This window comes from Oncorhynchus masou, chromosome 22, assembly GCF_036934945.1.
Source record: "Oncorhynchus masou masou isolate Uvic2021 chromosome 22, UVic_Omas_1.1, whole genome shotgun sequence".
Lineage (NCBI taxonomy): Eukaryota > Metazoa > Chordata > Actinopteri > Salmoniformes > Salmonidae > Oncorhynchus > Oncorhynchus masou.
In genome coordinates this window covers 40,503,545-40,523,133 of record NC_088233.1, presented here as the reverse complement: position 1 = coordinate 40,523,133, position 19,589 = coordinate 40,503,545, and the positions used below count along the sequence as shown (strand labels likewise).

The 19,589-nt window shown below is 41.2% G+C and overlaps 1 protein-coding gene across 1 annotated transcript in view; it reads left to right on the top strand.

Moving 5' to 3' along the window:
• Positions 1–19,589, top strand: part of LOC135508833 (aminopeptidase Ey-like) — a 29,225-nt gene that overhangs the window by 8,148 nt on the left and 1,488 nt on the right. The window contains exons 17-37 of the mRNA XM_064929042.1: positions 279–446; positions 686–826; positions 957–1,038; positions 1,168–1,323; positions 4,746–5,281; positions 10,035–10,177; positions 10,688–10,824; positions 11,053–11,179; positions 11,282–11,436; positions 11,541–11,654; positions 11,826–11,969; positions 15,258–15,323; positions 15,550–15,615; positions 16,048–16,223; positions 17,463–17,539; positions 17,685–17,812; positions 17,911–17,966; positions 18,063–18,210; positions 18,325–18,416; positions 18,517–18,627; positions 18,781–18,948. Coding sequence (XP_064785114.1) covers positions 279–446; positions 686–826; positions 957–1,038; positions 1,168–1,323; positions 4,746–5,281; positions 10,035–10,177; positions 10,688–10,824; positions 11,053–11,179; positions 11,282–11,436; positions 11,541–11,654; positions 11,826–11,969; positions 15,258–15,323; positions 15,550–15,615; positions 16,048–16,223; positions 17,463–17,539; positions 17,685–17,812; positions 17,911–17,966; positions 18,063–18,210; positions 18,325–18,416; positions 18,517–18,627; positions 18,781–18,948 — 2,991 coding nt within the window. The remainder of the gene's footprint in view (positions 1–278; positions 447–685; positions 827–956; positions 1,039–1,167; positions 1,324–4,745; positions 5,282–10,034; positions 10,178–10,687; positions 10,825–11,052; positions 11,180–11,281; positions 11,437–11,540; positions 11,655–11,825; positions 11,970–15,257; positions 15,324–15,549; positions 15,616–16,047; positions 16,224–17,462; positions 17,540–17,684; positions 17,813–17,910; positions 17,967–18,062; positions 18,211–18,324; positions 18,417–18,516; positions 18,628–18,780; positions 18,949–19,589) is intronic.

Genomic DNA, 19,589 nt, shown 5'->3' with positions numbered 1-19,589 from the left:
GTAGGAAAATAATCCTGCAGCAAAAGGAAATGTAAATTATTATGTAGATTATCATTTTTGTAGGGGTTGATACATTTTTCCTAAGGGAAAATGACACCTGAAATTTCAAAATGGAAATTACAAACTTCAGAAGCATTTAGTGTTTTAAGTGTAAATTATTAAATGTTTTCTTCATTACAGAGTAAGATCCTACACCTGTAACAGTAAATATCAACATGTTTTGAGTACCACACAGCATGATAGATGCTGAAATATTTATATATTTTATATCCTATTAGGATACACCCCAACTTGAGGACGGCAGTGTACTGCAGTGCTATTGCTGCAGGGGGGGCTGCGGAGTGGGAATTTGGTTGGGATCAGTTCAAGGCTGCCACCATCGCTATTGAGGCAGACAAGCTTCGATCTGCCCTGGCCTGTACCAAGCAGCCCTGGCTACTCAACAAGTGAGTTCAAGTTTATCCAAGCCAGACTAAATATAGTAATGTTAACCTGAAATTGCAATCTGTTATTTGCCCTCTTGTAAGTGTCAGAAAGTATTCAATAAGCAGCAAAGCATTGATTCTCTGTCTGGCGTCAAAAGGAGACCTATTAAAACAAAGCTTGAAAGAGCCTTGTGTGTCTGACATGAATATGAGGTGCTTCAATGCCTCATATTGTCTTTGTACCTCCATGCCACATTTAGGTATCTGGAATACACCCTGGACGCAAACAAAATTCGCAAGCAGGATGCTACCTCTACCATTGTTTACATTGCAAGCAACGTGGTGGGCCAGTCTCTGGCCTGGGACTTTATGAGAGACCGATGGAATTACATCTTTACTCAGTGAGTTTGAGCTTTTAAACACATATTGTTTTGATTGTTTCATTTACAAAGTAATTATTTGTCACACTGATATTTGATCTAACTCTTCGCTAGATGCTGTTCTTTAGCCTTACCTCTTATTCTGTCATAGGTACGGTGGTGGATCTTTCTCCTTCTCCAATCTCATCAATGGTGTGACCAAGAGGTTCTCAACAGAATTTGAGCTCAAACAGGTAAAATAAAAGTTTAGGGGATTTTTCAGCACACGTACTGCTCAACATGTTTGTATTGGAATACTATGTGGACCCTGAATATTGAGGTTTCTTCACAATATAAGTTCATGTTTCTCTTCGCTGTCACAGCTCAAGCAATTCCAGGCGGACAACTCTGAGGTTGGCTTTGGCTCAGGTACCTTGGCAGTTTCACAGTCCATTGAGAGGACAACAGCTAACATCAAATGGGTGGCGGAGAACAAGGACTCAGTGCAGACATGGTTTAGAACAGAGGTTCCTAAAGAATAAGGGTCACATGGAGAAACAAACACCTATCCAAAAGTTATGTTCCCGGTTTATACGAGAGTTGTGTGTCTCTTTAACGGTTAAAGAACCATTTTGATTCTACAGCTATCCTGCCGTTTAATCAGAAATACTATGTATGAATTGAAATGTGCTTTTTCTAACAAAGACTAAAGACGTTTTGATACATGCTTGCATCCTGAATAACTTTTTTGGGAAGTTTATTTTTTTATCATAGTATATTTTGCTTAAGTCAGTATTTGTAGATATTTGAAGACAGTAACTATCTACAATGCTGATTTGTTATAAAACACTGGTTTATTGTTGTGGAAATAATACACGTGTTTTACACTGCATCTTTTATGTAATTTTGCTTATTTTGGGCTTTTACATTACTGGAAATAAACGGTTCTCCTTATAACAAGGTAATACATCATTCTATGATAATCAGAGGACATTCTGAAATAGTCACTGGACAAACATTTGATTACAGTAGATATGGTGTCAAGTGCATCTAAGTACAGTGTAACACGTATTGTAATTACTCATTACAACACTGTACTCGCAGCAAAAACTCTAAACCCTAACCTTAGCTCTAACCTAAGTAGAGTGTTTACAATACTTGTTACACTGTAATTACAGAAATAGTAACAGAAAGTGTAAAAAATGTTGTCAAATTCAATGGGTTGCCTAGAAGTATTTTGGACTTTTCCTACAAAACTATTGTATGTGTCACGCTGGTATGAATGATCGAGAGACCGGCGCAGGAATGCGTAATAGTTTTTTTCTGTATTTAAAAAAAAAAAATCCAAATTACGGCGTGCCATGTAAAGGTACGGAGGCAAAGACGTATACAAAACACAGGGTTGAAACGCAAACAAAAGAGCGAGGAGTGCCTCGAATAAATAACACCAGCGCATAACGATCAACACACGGGGCGAGACCCGTAATCATCTGCACAATACACGGGACGAAAGTCAAAACAACACGGCACAGGTACTCACACAACCAACGGACATTGGAACACTAATCAGCAGCCCAATGGTGAACCAAAGGGCACATTTATACAATTACAATCAGGGAAATGGGGACCAGGTATGCGTAATGACACAGTTCCCGAGGGATCCGTGACGGTATGTCTGATTTTATGTCTGTCATACCCAGGGTTGGGGAGTAACATGTAAGGGATTACAAAAAACGGTAACTGCAATCTGTTACATTTCCTTCAGAAAATATTGTAATATTGATTATAGATACTTTTGAAAAACTAGATGATTACGTCCATGATTACTTTTAAATTCTGAAAGGATGTTTGTGGGAAAAAAACTTTCTTTTTTCTCAATGACATTCAAATCATCATTGAAAAAAGGCGCAAGTTTTAGTTTGTTCCAACTGAGCGAATCTGACCACAAGTCAGAGACCACTATGATGACACAGCAAATGTGTTCGATGGATCACTGAAAAAGAGCATGAATATGCTTTTTAGGCTACAGTCCAAACATTTCTTCCAATGGTGTGACTGCTGTCGGCATCCAAAGATTAACCAACTGGAATAAACGCTTGGAGGTAATGATGACAGCAGTGGTGTAGTCTACGGCGATACAGATATCACTTACTATTGATATCTACATTACCCGTTAAAAGTTTGGACACACCTACTCATTCAAGGGTTTCTCTTTATTTTTTTATTATTTTTTTCTACATTGTAGAATAATAGTGAAGGCATCAAAAATATGAAATAACACATATGGAATCATGTAGTAACCAAAAAAGTGTTAACCAATTTAAAAAATATTTTATATTTGAGATTGTTCAAAGTAGCCATCAAAGAACCAAAAATCTCAAATTTGGACTAATTTCCACCAAGTCTCTTTTTCTTATTGGTGTCCTTTGGTAGTGGTTTCTTTGCAGCAATTCGACCATGAAGGCCTGATTTACGCAGTCTCCTCTGAACAGTTGATGTTGAGATGTGTCTGTTACTTGAACTCTGTGAAGCATTTATTTGGGCTACAATTTCTTAGGCTGGTTACTCTAATGAACGTATCCTCTGCAGCAGAGGTAACTCTGGGTCTTCCATTACTGTGGCGGTCGTCATGAGAGTCAGTTTCATCATAGCGTTTGATGGTTTTTCCGACTGCAATTGAAGAAACTTTCAAAGTTCTTGAAATTTTCCAGATTGACTGACCTTCATGTCTTAAAGTAATGATGGACTGTTGCTTCTCTTTGCTTATTTGAGCTGTTCTTGCCATAATATGGACTTGGTCTTTTACCAAATAGGGCTATCTTCTGTATACCACCCCTACCCCTATCTGATTGGCTCAAACGCATTAAGAAGGAAAGACATTCCACAAATTAACACACCTGTTAATTTAAATGCATTTCAGGGGAATACCTCATGATGCTGGTTGAGAGAATGCCAAGAGTGTGCAAAGCTGTGATCAAGGCAAAGGGTGGCTACTTTGAAGAATCTCAAATCTCAAATATATTATAAATTGGTTAACACTTTTTTGGTTACTACATAATTCCATGTGTAATTTCATAATGTTGTGCCTTCACTTTTATTCTACAATGTAGAAAATAGTAAACATTAAGAAAAACCCTTGAATGAGCAGGCGTGTGCAATCTTTTGAATGGTACTGTACATAGAGCATTGATATAAATCACACTGCTCCTCTCTGATTTAGCTATTTGCGCCTTTGGTTGGATTGTGATTGTTGTGGATGGCTGTTCAAAAATCTAAATGTGTATTTGAACCCAATAATGGTTGAATTCAAGAAACTTAAGCTGCCTATCAATCATTAGTTTTGAAACCAGTGGACAGCAAAAATGAGCTCTTGCAACAGCTGCATAGTGCGGATCCCAGCCATTGGAATAAATGTAGGGCTTTTGTTACTCAATCTAATTCATGCTCATAAAAAAAATACATACATAGGCCTAATGGACACATGCTCAAACTCACACACTTTTGATAGACTTAAAGAGCAAATTGATTTATCCTGCAATAGATGTCATTCAATTGGTAACCTACATTTTTATCTTCTCATGCCTCTTAAAAGGAAAGTAATCTAAAAGTAGCTGAATGTAATGAGATTACATTAGAGTTTTGGTAATCCAAAGGTTACGTTGCTGGTTCCAATTTTGTCCAGGTAACTAGTAACTGTAACAGATTACATTTAGAAAATAACCTACCCAACCCTGGTCATGCCTGGAATGGTGATCGATGAATGTGTAAAAATGCCAGTTGCTTATGGAACAACACAATAAAAAGTTATTACTGCCCATTTTTCTCTCTTATCATCTTCTTTAAGTTGTCAGAAACTCCCCACCCACAAAAGCTACTACTAAATAGATCATCCATTAATTTTGAAGGGAAGCACTGATATCAGCTCAGCCCTCTCACTTAGTGCATGCTGAGACTCCTCTAGGACATGGAGAAATCCTGCAAAATCAGCAAGTTCTTTATTCTCTGCGTTGTGCTGGGAGTCCTCTCTGTGGCGACCATCGTTACATTGTGGGCTATTGCACTGACAGATAGCGTAGAGGTCGTCGCCCCATGGGACAAGTACCGTCTCCCAGACACCCTGAAGCCTAACCACTACAACCTAACCCTGTGGCCCCGACTCACCGTCAACGCACAAGGCCTCTACATCTTCACAGGGAAATCCTATGTGGTCTTCCAATGTGTGAAGGAGACAGACCTGATCCTCATACACTCCAACAAGCTGAACTACACCAAGTGGGGGGATGACCATCTGGCTAAACTGTCTGCTCTCGGTAGCACACCCGCACCAACCATAAAGAAATCCTGGCTACAGCCAACAACTCAGTTCCTGGTATTGGAACTGAATGGCAAGTTAGCTGTTGGAGAATCCTACCAGCTGGACACAGTGTTTGTTGGGGAGCTGGCTGATGACCTAGCAGGTTTCTATAGGAGTGAATATGAAGAAGACGGAGTTAAAAAGTGAGTCAATTGAATCTTCATTATGATAATAGCAGCAGGTAGACTAGTGGTTAAGAGTGTTGGGCCAGTAACCGAAAGGTCACTGGTTTCTAATCCCGGGGCCAACTAGATGAAATGTATGCCGATGTGCTCTTGAGCAAGACACTTATACCCCTAAGGTTGATGTCTGTGCCTGCACGGAAAACTCATTAGCATAATACAACAATCAACATAAAAATCTGTCCGTTTAAGCTGGAGATATTTTTGCATTTTTGTCTCAATCGACCGCATCCGTCTATGTCGCACTTCTGCATCTTCTGCATTGGGGCGGCAGGTAGCCTAGTGGTTAGAGTGTTGGACTAGTAACCAAAAGGTTGCTAAATTGAATCCCGAGCTGACAAGTAAAAAATCTGTCGTCCTGCCCTTGAACAAGGCAGTTAACTCACTGTTCCTAGGCCGTCATTGTAAATAAGAATTTGTTCTTAACTGACTTGCCTAGTTAAATACAGGTAAAATAAATAAAAAAAATATGTGGTGAAAGGTGACAGAGTTAGAACGATGCTTGTCAGACCATGAGACATCCCGGAAATAGATCTTCTCACAAAATTGTCTGTAGCGTCTGGTTTGGCCTACAAACTATTATGACCCATCTATGGAAAGCCAAGACTCTCTGGAACATGATGGCGTTCTCTGTTTTGCTCTACGACCTCCACAAGTATCAGGAGTTGGTACAACAACTTCTGTCTGTAGCGTCCAAACCGTTTGGGCTACACATTAATATGACCCCTCTGTGCAAAGGTGATATGTCAGTTGTTTTGCTCCAGGTTGCCCACAGGCCTCACAAGACTCATCTGAAGGTCTGAAAAAATGAATGGAAGTACAGTGCCTTCGAAATGTATTCAGACCCCTAGACTTTTTCCACATTTTGTTGCATTTACAGCCTTATTCTAAAATTGATTAAATAGTTTTCCCCCTTATCTACACACAATACCTCATAATGTAATGGTCGTTGGTGGAAGAAGGTAAGGACCAAGATGCAGCGTGGTAAGTGTTCATCATTATTTTAATAAACTGAATACTAAATAAAACAACGAACAAAATAAACGACCGAAACAGCTCCGTCAGGTGCAAAACACACTAAACAGAAAATAACTACCCACAAAACCCATGTGGGCAAGAGCTACCTAAGTATGAAAGCTGTCCCTGATTGAGAACCATACCCGGCCAAAAACAAAGAAATACAAAAACATAGAAAAAATAACATAGAACGCCCACCCTAGTCACACCCTGGCCTAACCAAAATAGAGAATACAAAGAAATAGAAAGAGTCCCCCCCCAAAGGTGCGGACTCTGGCCGCAAAACCTGACTCTAAAGGGGAGGGCCCGGGTGGGCCATCTTATGGCGGCAGCTCGGGTGCCGGACGTGGACCCCGCTCCACCTCAGTCTTGACCCACTTAGGTGGCGCCTCTGGAGCGGGGACCCTCGCAGTGGGCCCCGGACTGAAGACCCTTGTAGAGGGCGCCACTGGACTGAGGGGCGCCTCTGGACTGAGGGGCTGCGATTCTGGCAGCTCCGGAGTGAAGGGAGGCTCTGGCAGCGCCGGGCTCGAGGTAGACTCTGGCAGCGCCGGGCTCGAGGGAGACTCTGGTGGAAGGAGACGGAGAGACAGTCTGGTCCTTGGAAGAGGCACAGGATAGACTGGGCCGTGGAGGCGCACTGGAGGTCTCGAACTAAAGGGCCTGCACAACCCGTCCTGGCTGGATGGTGATTTTAGTCCGGCGCGTGCGGGGCGCAGGTACAGGACGCACTGGGCTGTGCAGACACACGGGAGACACAGTGCGCAGCACCGACGCAGGATATCCTGGCACTGGAGGTCTGGAGAGCAGGATGGCACCATCTGCCCTGACTGGATCCTCCCCCTAGCCCGGCAGATGCAATGTAGGAGCTGGGATGTAGCGCACCGGGCTAAGAACACGTACTGGAGACACCGTACGCTGCACCGCATAACACGGTGCCTGACCAGTACGATGCCCGTCATGTTAAGCACATCTTGGAGAGCTGTATCGCCGAGCTGGCACAGGACGTGCAGGGCTAGGGAGGCGCACAGGAGGCCTGGTGCGTGGGGCTGGCACAGTCTTCACCAGACGGCTAGCACGCACCTCAGGACGAGTATGGATAGCTGACTCAGGTGACATCAAATCCCAGACACGCTCCGTTGGGCGGATGTCGTGCCTCATGAACCAACACAGCAACGCCCTCATTACTCTCTCCTCCAATCTCCCCATCAACTCCTTCACTGTCCCTGCTTCGCTTCCGTCGCTCACCTCCAATTTCGCCCTGACCGGCTCTGGTTCCATCCTTGGCTCCTTACGGTAAGCACGGGGAGTTGGCTCAGGTCTGACTCCTGACTCTGCCACACTCCCCGTGTGCCCCCACCCAGACATTTTTGGGCTTGGGCTTTCTTGCCAGCCGTGTTCCCTCAAATCACGGGCTCCCTTTTCCTGCTGCCTCCACTCATCTGGCTGCCTCCACCTGTTCCCATGGGAGGCGATCCCTTCCAGCCAGGATCTCCTCCCATGTGTAGGATCCCTTGCCGTCCAGAATGTCCTCCCATGTCCATTCCTCCTTATAGCGCTGCTCCTCCTTACCACACTGCTTGGTCTTTTGGTGGTGGGTAGTTCTGTAACGGCCGTTGGTGGAAGAAGGTGAGGACCAAGATGCAGCGTGGTAAGTGTTCATCATTATTTTAATAAACTGAACACTAAATTCAACAAGGAACAAAATAAACAACCGAAACAGCTCCGTCAGGTGCAAAACACACTAAACAGAAAATAACTACCCACAAAACCCATGTGGGCAAGAGTTACCTATGTATGGTTCTGAATCAGAGACAACGACAGACAGCTGTCCCTGATTGAGAACCATACCCGGACAAAAACAAAAAAATACAAAAACATAGAAAAAATAACATAGAACGCCCACCCTAGTCACACCCTGGCCTAACCAAAATAGAGAATAAAAAGCCAGGCCAGGGCGTGACACATAATGACAAAGCAAAAACAGGTTTTTATAATTTTTTTGTAAAAGTATTAAAAAAAACATGCTTCACTGTAGGGATGGTGCCAGGTTTCCTCTAGATGTGACGCTTGACATTCAGGCCAAATAATTTCATCTTGGTTTCATCAGACCAGAGAATCTTGTTTCTCATGGTCTGAGAGTCTTAAGGTGACTTTTGGCAGACTCCAAGTGGGCCTTTTCCTGAGAAGTTGATCCGTCTTGCCAGTCTACCATAAAGGCCTGATTGGTGGAGTGCTGTGGAGATGGGAGAACCTTCCAGAAGGACATCCATCTCCACAGCAGAACTCTAGAGCTCTGTCAGAGTGACCATTAGGTTCTTGGTCACCTCCCTGACCAAGGTCCTTCTCCCCCGATTGCTCAATTTGGCCGGGCTGTCAGCTCTAGGACGAGTCTTGGTGGTTCTAAACTTCTTCCATTTAAGAATGATGGAGGTCACTGTGTTCCTGGGGAATTCAATGCAGCAGACATTTTTTGGTACCCTTCTCCAGATATGTGCCTCGACACAATCCTGTCTTGGAGCTCTACGGACAATTCCTTTGACCTCATGGCTTGGTTTTTGCTCTGACGTGAACTGTCAACAGTGGGACCTTGTATAGACAGGTGTGTGCCTTTCCAAATCATGTCCAATCAAGTTGAAAAAACATCTCATGGATGATCAATGGAAACCAGATGCACCTGAGCTCAATTTCAAGTCTCATAGCAAAGGGTCTGAATACTTATGTAAATAAGGTTTATCTGTTTTTATTTTTAAAACATTTGTTAACAGTTGTAAAAAACAGTTTTTCACTTTATCATTATGGGGTATTGTGTTTAGATTGCTGAGTATTTTTTTTAAATTAAATAATAATAATTATTTTAAATACGCTGGAAAAAGTCAAAGCGTCTGAGTACTTTCTGAAGGCACTGTATGTATTGAGACTGTTTAATGCCAAACATATGGGGTTAAATACATGTAAAAAACAAACAAATGTTTCCTGATCTATCTTATGTCTCTCAGATATAGGAGAGACACTTCAGAACAAACTTCCTTTTGATATTTTTGGGGACTGTTATCTGTTATTCAATGTGTTTCTATGGGCTAATAGCAGTAAGGCCATATATAAATTGATACTTCAAGGGGTCTTAACATTCATAATCAAAACATTCATGATCCTTGGTATGACCTTCTTAAAACAATTATATATAGCTTAGTAACCCCCCCCCCCCCCCCTCCTGTAAGTCACTCTGGATAAGAGCATCTGCTACATGACTTAAATGTTTAATATTTTCTTCCATTTCTCACAAAACTTATCAGTACTCAGTGTCATACTGCATTGAAAACTCTAATAGGTTAAACTCAGTCATCTCTAATCATTTACATTCAGCAAAATTGTGTATCGTAAATATGTACAAATCAAGAGGAGGGTTTCCACTGAAAAACAGGAACCTGAAGTTTCTCCCACAGTCAAACAGGAAGTAGCTTTAGAGGAGTGAGTGATTAGTCTTCCCTTTAAAATGTCCCAGACTCTGTTTGTTTACCAACCTTTGTACAACAATACACAGATACTCAGTTACGTAATATTATGCATATCATGAATCTTGTCTTCAATATGAATGTATGTCTAAATGGTATAACCTCAATGGTGGTACACCTTATACTCTTGCTTTTTCCACACACAGACTCAGTAATAATCAAACTATGCTTGTCCTTCACAGGGTTGTAGCTACCTCTCAGATGCACCCTACTCACACCAGGAAAACTTTCCCCTGTTTTGATGAGCCTGCGAGGAAAGCAGTCTTTCACATCACACTCCTCCATCCCCGTGGGACTGTGGCCCTGTCAAACGGCAAGGAGCCAGGTTAGTTGAAACGGCTATATCCATCCAAACATAGCCCTAGTTTCCAGGAATCACAACTATTTATAGCTGCAAAATGTAGCTTTTTGGGCGACCTGACCAAATTCACATAGAAATATAAGTTATGAAAGCAGGTCTAAAAAGCTGTAGATATGTTCTATGCGTGCTGTTTCTATGCTTCCCAATCTTAAATTTCATTTTTGCGTCTTTGCTTTCGGTTTTATACACCAGCTTCAATCAGCTGAAAATCTAATATTTTTGGTTAATGAAAACATATTTCACAGCGGTTTAGATGGTACAATGATTCTCTACACTATGCATTGCTTGTTTGTCACAAACTGAAATTAGGCAAACTATTCAAATTTTAGCAACCAGGAAATGGCGGAGTGATTTCTTCATATTGCACCTTTAAACTAAATACTGTATTATGTTACTGTTTATACTGAAACCATTTGACAGCCCTTCTTTCAAGGGATCATATTGTCCTGACAATCTGTTCCTGATCTTCTTTAGAAATAGTTAACGCCACCGTATACACAGAGGCTGTCACACAGACCAGATTTGAGCCAACCAAGAGCATGTCAACCTACCTACTGGCCCTGATTGTCTGTGACTATTCATTTATCAGCGCTTGGGAGGGAGATATTCTGGTAATGAAATCAACTCAATGTTTGCATAATTTCAACTGCAGTAAACAACAATCATACACGGTATGCTCTTACTGAGCCTGTGGATGTATTGTGTACTTTCTCAACCGTAATCTAACCAGAGATGGTTCTTGTCCATGTTGGGTGGGTGTTTACAGTACAAAGTGTACTGTAAGTGTTTACATCAGTAAGAGTTGTGGTTGGAATAAATCTCCTGGCCTGTCCGCGCAGATTCGGATCTGGGCTCGTAGAAAAGCCATCAGTGAAGGACATGGAGAATATGCGCTCAATCTAACAGGACCAATCCTGTCCTTTTTTGAGGTGTATTACAATACCACCTACCCTCTCTCCAAATCAGGTAAGATTTTAAATTGACCATGTGATTTGCAAATGATATCATCATGATTTGTTTTGGAAAATAAAATAATTGTTGAATTTCTTCTCAAACATTCCTGTATAGACCAGATTGCCCTTCCTGACTTCTATTTTGGGGCCATGGAGAATTGGGGACTAGTTACCTACAGGGAAACAAATCTGCTTTACGATCCTTTAACATCCTCCAATGGAAACAAGGAGAGAACAGCCACCATCATTGCACATGAACTTGCACACATGGTAGGATACAGTCCAGGAAATCAGACTATCATTGCTCGTTCTTAAAAAGATGAATTCAAAACATTCATTTAATTTTTATCTGTCATGGTCTTTCTTTTCGTCAGTGGTTTGGAAATCTAGTGACCCTGAGATGGTGGAATGAAGTCTGGCTGAATGAGGGCTTTGCATCCTACGTGTCATATCTTGGGGCGGATTATGCTGAATCCACTTGGAACGTGGTAAGGTTTCCCATTAAAGACAAGACACACATCCATCCCCTCCCGTTAGTATTTGGTAAAAAGGTGATAGTGGTGCCAGATGCGACTAGTAATCTAATTGTCTATGTACAAGCAGTCACTGAAAGTCACAACATGTACAGTATACTACAGCCCTATCTTTCTCCTCCACAGAAAGATCTCATAGTTCTTGACGATGTGCACAGGGTGTTTGCAGTGGATGCCTTGGCTTCCTCTCACCCCCTGTCCTCCAAAGACGATGACATCCAGAAGCCTGAGCAAATCAGTGAACAGTTTGATGTCATCTCTTACAGCAAGGTAAACATAAGACAATGTACAGTGCCTTCAGAAAAGTGCTCAAACCACTTTACTTAATCCACATTTTGTGTTAGAGCCTGAATTCAAAATTAATTACATTTTAAAAATCTCAACCATCTACACACAATTCCCCATAATGACAAAGTGAAAAGCAGAGATTACAGCTGTGAGTCTTTCTTGGTTAGTCTCTAAGAGTTTACACACCTGGATTGTGCAACATTTGCACATTATTCTTTCCAAATTTCTTCAAGCCCTGTAAAATTGGTTGTTGGAAATTGCTAGACAACCATCTTTCCATAGATTTTCAAGTAGATTTAAGTCAAAACTGTAACTCTACCACTCAGGAACATTCCCTGTCTTCTTGGTAAGCAACTCCAGTGTAGACTTGGCCTTGTGTTTTAGATTATTGTCCTGATTAAATGTTTATTCATCTCCCAGTGTCTGGTGGAAAGCAGACGAAACCAGGTTTTCCTCTAGGATTTTACCTATGTTTAGCTCCATTTCATTCATTTTTTATCCTGAAAAACTCCTTAGTCATTAACGATTACAAGCATACCCATAGCATGATGCAGCCACAAGTATGCTTGAAAATATGAAGAGTGTTAGTCAGTTATGTGATTTATTGGATTTTCCCCAAAAATAGCACGTTGTATTCAGGACAAAAACTTAAATGCCTTGCCACATTTTTTGTAGTATTACTTTTGTGCCTGGTTGCAAACAGGTGGCATGTTTTGGAATGTTTGTATTCTGTACAGGCTTTCCTCTTTTCACTCTGTTATTTAGGTTAGTATTGTGGAGTAACTACAATGTTATTGATCCATCCTCAGTTTTCTCCTATCACAGTCATTAAACTCTGAAACTGTTTTGACGTCACCATTGGCCAACTGAGTTAGGAAGGACACCTGTATCTTTGTAGTGACTGGGTGTATTGATACACCATCCAAAGTGTAATTAATAACTTCACCATGCTCAAATGAATATTCAATGTCTGCTTTTTTTACCCATCTACCAATAGGTGCCCTTCTTTGCAAGGTATTGGAAAACCTCCCTGGTCTTTGTGGTTGAACCTGTGTTTGAAATTCACTGCTCAACTGAGGGACCTTACAGATACAGTGCATTCGGAAAGTATTCAGACCCCTTCCCCTTTTCCACATTGTTAGGTTACAGCCTTATTCTAAAATTATTTATTTTTTTATCCTGATCAATCTACACACAATACCCCATAATGACTAAGTGAAAACAGGTTTTTAGAATGTTTGCAAATTTATATAAAAAACAGAAATACCTTATTTACATAAGTATTCAGACCCGTTGATTTGAGACTCAAAATTGAGCTCAGGCGTATCCTGTTTCCATTGATCATCCTTGAGATGTTTCTAGAATTTGATTGGAGTCCACCTGTGGTAAATTCAAATGATTGGACATGATTTGGAAAAGTAAACATGTCTATATAAGGTCCCACAGTTGTCAGAGCAAATACCAAGCCATGAGGTAAAAGGAATTGTCCGTAGAATTCCGAGACAGGATTGTGTCGAGGCACAGATCTGAGGAAAGGTACCACAAAATGTCTGCATTATTTAAGATCCCCAAGAACACAGTGGCCTCCATCAATCTTAAATGGAAGATTGGAACCACCAAGACACTTCCTAGAGATGGCCACCTGGCCAAACTGAGCATTCGGGGGAGAAGGTCCAGAGCTCCTCTGTGAAGATGGGAGAACCTTCCAGAAGGACAACCATCTCTACAATACTCCACCAATCAGGCTGTTATGGTAGAGTGGCCAGACGGAAGCCACTCCTCAGTAAAAGGCACTTGACAGCCCGCTTGGAATTTGCCAAAAGGCACCTAAAGGATTCTCAGGCCATGAGAAACAAGATTCTCTGGTCTGATGAAACTAAGATTGAACTCCTTGGCCTGAATGCCAAGTGTCACGTCTGGAGGAAATCTGGCACCATCCCTACGGTGAAGCATGGTGGTGGCAGCATCATGCTGTTGGGATGTTTTTCAGAGGCAGGGACTGGGAGACTAGTCAGGATCGAGGCAAAGATGAACGGAGCAAAGTTGAGAGATCCTTGTTGAAAACATGCTCCCAAGTGCTCAGGACCTCAGACTGGGGCGAAGGTTCACCTTTCAACAGGACAACTAAGCACACAGCAAGACAATGCAGGAGTGGCTTCGGGACAAGTCTCTGAATGTCCTTGAGTGGCACAGCCAGAGCCCGGAATTGAACCCGATCGAACATCTCTGGAGTGACCTGAAAATAGCTGTGCAGCAACGCTCCCCATCCAACCTGACAGAGCTTGAGAGGATCTGCAGAGGAGAATGGAAGAAACTCCCCCAAATACAGGTGTGCCAAGCTTGTAGCATCATACCAAAGAAAACTTGAGGCTGTAATCACTGCCAAAGGTTCTTCAACAAAGTACTGAGTAAAGGGTCTGAATACTTATGTAAATGTGACATTTCAGTTCTATTTTTAATACATTTGCTAAAATTTCTAAAACCTGTTTTTACTATGTCCTTTGTGTGTAGATTGACGAGAAAACATTTTGTTTTATCCATTTTAGAATAAGGCTGTAACGTAACAAAATGTGGCAAAAGTCAAGGCATCTGAATACTTTCTGAATGCACGGTATTTGCGTGTGGGGTACAGAAATTAGGTAGTCATTCAAAAATCAGGTTAAACACTATTACCACACACAGAGTGAGTCTATGCAAATTATTATGTGACTTGTTAAGCACATTTTTACTCCTGAACTTATTTAGGCTTACCGTGACAAAGGGGTTGAATAATTATTTACTCAAGACATTTCAGCTTTTTATTTTTTATTAAATTGAAAAAATTCTGAAAACATAATTCCACTTTGACATTGTGGAATTATGCAGTAGATGCCAGTGGCATGGAACTTCCTGGTACTGTGCATGACATCATGAACCACTGGGTCCTTCAGATGGGCTTCCCAGTGGTCACCATAAACACACACACACACACAAGCACTTCCTACTGGACTCTGAATATGTGGGGAGTGTACCACCATCTGACTTTTGCCAGTTACAAAAAAAATAATAATAATAAAAATAAAATTCAGGCTGTAACACAAAAAATGTGGAAAAATTAAAGGGGTGTGAATACTTAAAAAAAAGGTTAAATAAAAATAAATAAATAAAAATAAATGTGTTCATGTAGTGTTGTGAATGATATTATTCTACAACCTATACTCTTCAATTTCTGTTTATTATTTCTGTTTAGAAAGCATTTTAGTTTTCAGCCATTTTGTACTCTCTTTACAGGGGGCATCAGTGTTGAGAATGCTGTCAGATTTTCTAACTGAACCAGTCTTCGTCCAAGGACTAAGTGTATGTATTTCTTACCGTCCCAAGGCACTGCCACAGCCCAGGATCTTCTCTTGATATGATACACATTTATCATAGTTATGTTAAGCATTAAGGAATGCTGTTTGCATAGTGTGTGAGAGGAAATCAAGTGAGTAGACCCCTTGAAAGTGAATTTCTCATTATTAACTGTAGAATATATTGCCTATGATTAATTGTTCTAAGTGCAGAATACATATTTATCCTCCAGAGCTACCTGAATCACTTTGCCTATGACAACACAGTGGGGACAGACCTTTGGGATCATCTACAACGAGTAAGTCCCTTGCATTGGCTAGTCCTATTTTCAGCTAGTTACTTTGTACTGTTGGAATTAATGATTAATCTGTGGCAGTACTACACATTCCGCCAGAATGTGGAGGATATGTATTTATTTAACCTTTATTTAACTTTGCAAGTCAGTTAAGAACAAATTCTTATTTACAATGATGGCCTACCCTGGCCAAACCCGGACGATGCTGGGCCAATTGTGCGCCACCCTATGGGACTCCCAGTCACGGCCAGATGTGATACAGCCTGGATATTATGTGTGCCTTTACAGCAGCAAATGATACTGACCGAGCTCACATTCTATTTACAGTCATGTCAATGAGAATGTGGACTTCTGAATGATGAAAATGCTGCCCTCCTATGGTACAGGGAACATAATACTATCTCTAATCATTCTCCTGTGTGTCTCCCTCTCTAGGCAGTAGATGACAGTGACATGGAACTTCCTGGTACAGTGCATGACATCATGAACCGCTGGGTCCTTCAGATGGGCTTCCCAGTGGTCACCATAAACACACACACTGGACTGATCACCCAGCAGCACTTCTTACTGGACCCTGATTCTGTGGGGAGTGTACCACCATCAGACTTCAAGTACGTCTGACTGGTCTGGAGAGATATACAGTGCCTTCTGAAAGTATTCAGACCACTTGACTTTTTCCATATTTTGTTATGTTACAGCCTTATTCTAAAATGGATGAAATAAAACAATTTCCTCAGAAATCTACAAACAATACACCATAATGACAAAGCGAAAACAGGTTTTTAGAAAGTTGGTTAAATGTATAGAACACTAAAAAAAGAAATAACTTATTGACATAAATATTCAGACCCTTTGCTATGAGACTTAAAATGGAGCTCAGGTGCATCCTGTTTCCATTGATCATCCTTGAGCTGTTTCTATAAATTGATTGGAGTCCACCTGTGGTAAATTCAATTGATTAGACATTATTTGGAAAGGTATACACTTGTCTATATAAGGTCTCATAGTTGACAGTGCATGTCAGAGCAAAAACCAAGCCATGAGGTCGAAGGAATTTTCCATAGAGCTACGAGACAGGATTGTGTCGAGGCACAGATCTGGGGAAAAGAACCAAAACATTTCTGCAGCGTTGAAGGTCCCAAGAACACAGTGGCATCTATCATTCTTAAATGGAAGAAGTTTGGAACCACCAAGACTCTTGGGATTAAAGTAAAGAGAGATTCTTGATGAAAACCTGCTCCAGAGCGCTCAGGACCTCAGACCGGGGCGAAGGTTCACCTTCCAACAGGACGACCCTAAGCACACAGCCAAGACAACGCAGGAGTGGCTTCAGGACAAGTCTCTGAATGTCCTTGAGTGGCCCAGCCATAGCTCGGACTTGAACCCGATCGAACATCTTTGGGGAGACCTGAAAATTAGCTGTGTAGCAACGCTCCCCATCCAACCTCACAGAGCTTTAGAGGATCTGGGCAGAAGAATGGGAGAATCTCCCCAAATACAGGTGTGCCAAGCTTGTAGCGGCATACCCAAGAATACTTGAGGCTGTAATCGCTGCCAGAGGTACTTCAACAAAGTACTGAGTAAAGGGTCTGAATACTTTGGTAAATATGATATTACATTTTTGCTTTGTCATTATGATATATTGTGTGTAGATTGATGAGGGGTAAAAAAAACATTTAATCAATTTCAGAATAAGGCTGTAACCTAAAAAAAATTAAATGGAAAAACTCAAGAGGTTTGAATACTTTCCGAAAGCACTGTATATGTAATGAATGGTCATAGCATTTTCATGTATTACATATAATTGAGATTATATATAATAAAAAAGCCCAGTTCATTTTGGTGCCTAGGTACGAGTGGATAGTACCAATCAAATGGATGGAAGCAGGAGTGGTTCAGAAAGAGATATGGCTGCTTGAGAAAGAGGGTATGGATACAGAGAACCTTTTAACTAGTGCCGTCTGTAGAAAACTGTGGACGAATATGAACACATAAAATAGTCCTATGAAATAACATACAGATTTGATCTACTCTCCGTAGCTTCACTGTCATGAATTCATTTCCCCCCTCAGCCCTAAACAATAAATTGACAAGTGGTCACTGGGTACTAGCAAACATCAATGTGACTGGATACTACAGGGTTAACTATGACCTTGGCAACTGGGAACGTCTCCTCTTCCAACTGAGCACTAATCACCAGGTAAAAGGAAAATCTGACTCATCACATGTTCGAAGGGTATTACTGTTATTTTGCTTCAATACAACATTGATAAGAGTCAGATTTTTTTTTTCTTCCAGGTCATACCAGTTATCAACAGAGCACAACTTGTGGATGACGCTTTTAATCTAGCAAGGTTGGGGTTTCGACGTTTTTGAACCACCACAATGTCACAGTGTTGTGTGCATCATATTTTGGTGATTGTATTTCTAAACCTTATTTCTCAACACAGGGCAAAGTTAATTCCCACGACATTAGCTCTGAAAACGACAAAATACCTCTCCAAAGAAATGGAATATATACCGTGGGAGTCGGCTCTGAACAACTTGGATTATTTTTACCTCATGTTTGATCGCACTGAGATCTATGGGACTATGCAGGTAGAATGTCATTTAATTTGTGACAATTACACATGAGATATTTTGAGACTGATATAGATATACTGATCTTACTTTAATTCATACGTAGCATCTTATTCTCTGTCCTTGTCATAGCATTATGTGAGGAATCTAGTGACACCCCTTTTTCAACACTTCAAGACCATTACTGCAGACTGGAGTAAAGTTCCTGATGGCCATAATGAGCAGTGAGTGGAATGATCCAGAGCATTGATATGGTGTATTTGATGTGGTTTGAAAGGAGTATAAGGCTTTATAAGAACAACACGGAATACCTTTCACTTCCAGGTACAACCAGGTGAATGCCATTAGGATGGCCTGTAGCAGTGGACTGGTTGAGTGTCAGAATCTGACTAAAAGCTGGTACAGTCAATGGAAGACTGACCCTGACAACAATCTGTGAGTTCATATTGGTTATCCATTGATTTATAAACTATAGGAAGTGTCTGGTATCAATTTAGCCTATACTACCGTATATCTGGATTTTTTTGCGTGGTTTTCAACAACAAAGAATACTACCCTGTAACAACAATGTAAAACATTTGATATCAGGATACATCCTAATTTGAGGATGACAGTGTACTGCAGTGCCATTGCAGCAGGCGGGGCTGCAGAGTGGGATTTTGGTTGGGACATGTTCAAGAATGCCACTATTGCTAGCGATGCAGACAAACTGATGTCATCTCTGGCATGTACTAAGGACCATGAACTTCTGAATAAGTAGGTTACATCTGGTTATTTTGTGAGGGTACTATTAGACATACGGTACATTCGGAAAGTATTCAGACCACTTGATTCTTTCAACATTTTGTTACGTTACAGCCTTATTCTAAAATGGATTAAATGTTTATTTCCCCTCATCAATCAACACACAATACCCTACAATGACAAAGCCAAAATTGTTTTTTTTTAGGAATGTTTGCCAATGTATTCAAAATAAAAACATCACATTTACATAAGTATTCAGAAGCTTTAAAAGATTTTCCGTTCATCTTTGCCTCGATCCTGACTAGTCTCCCAGTCCCTGCCGCTGAAAAACCCCTCCCTGACGAAGGTCCTTCTCCCCCGATTGCTCAGTTTTGCCGGGTGGTCAGCATTAGGAAGAGTCTTGGTGGTTCCAAACTTCTTCCAACTAAGCATGATGGAGGCCACTGTGTTCTTAGGGTCCTTCAATACTGAAGAAATGTTTAGGTACCCTTCCCCAGATCTGTGCCTCGACACAATCCTGTCTCAGAACTCTACGGACAATTCGTTAGACCTCATGGCTTGGTTTTTGCTCTGACATGCACTGTGAACTGTGAGATGTTATATAGACAGATGTGTGTGCCTTTCCAAATCATGTCCAATCAATTGAATTTACC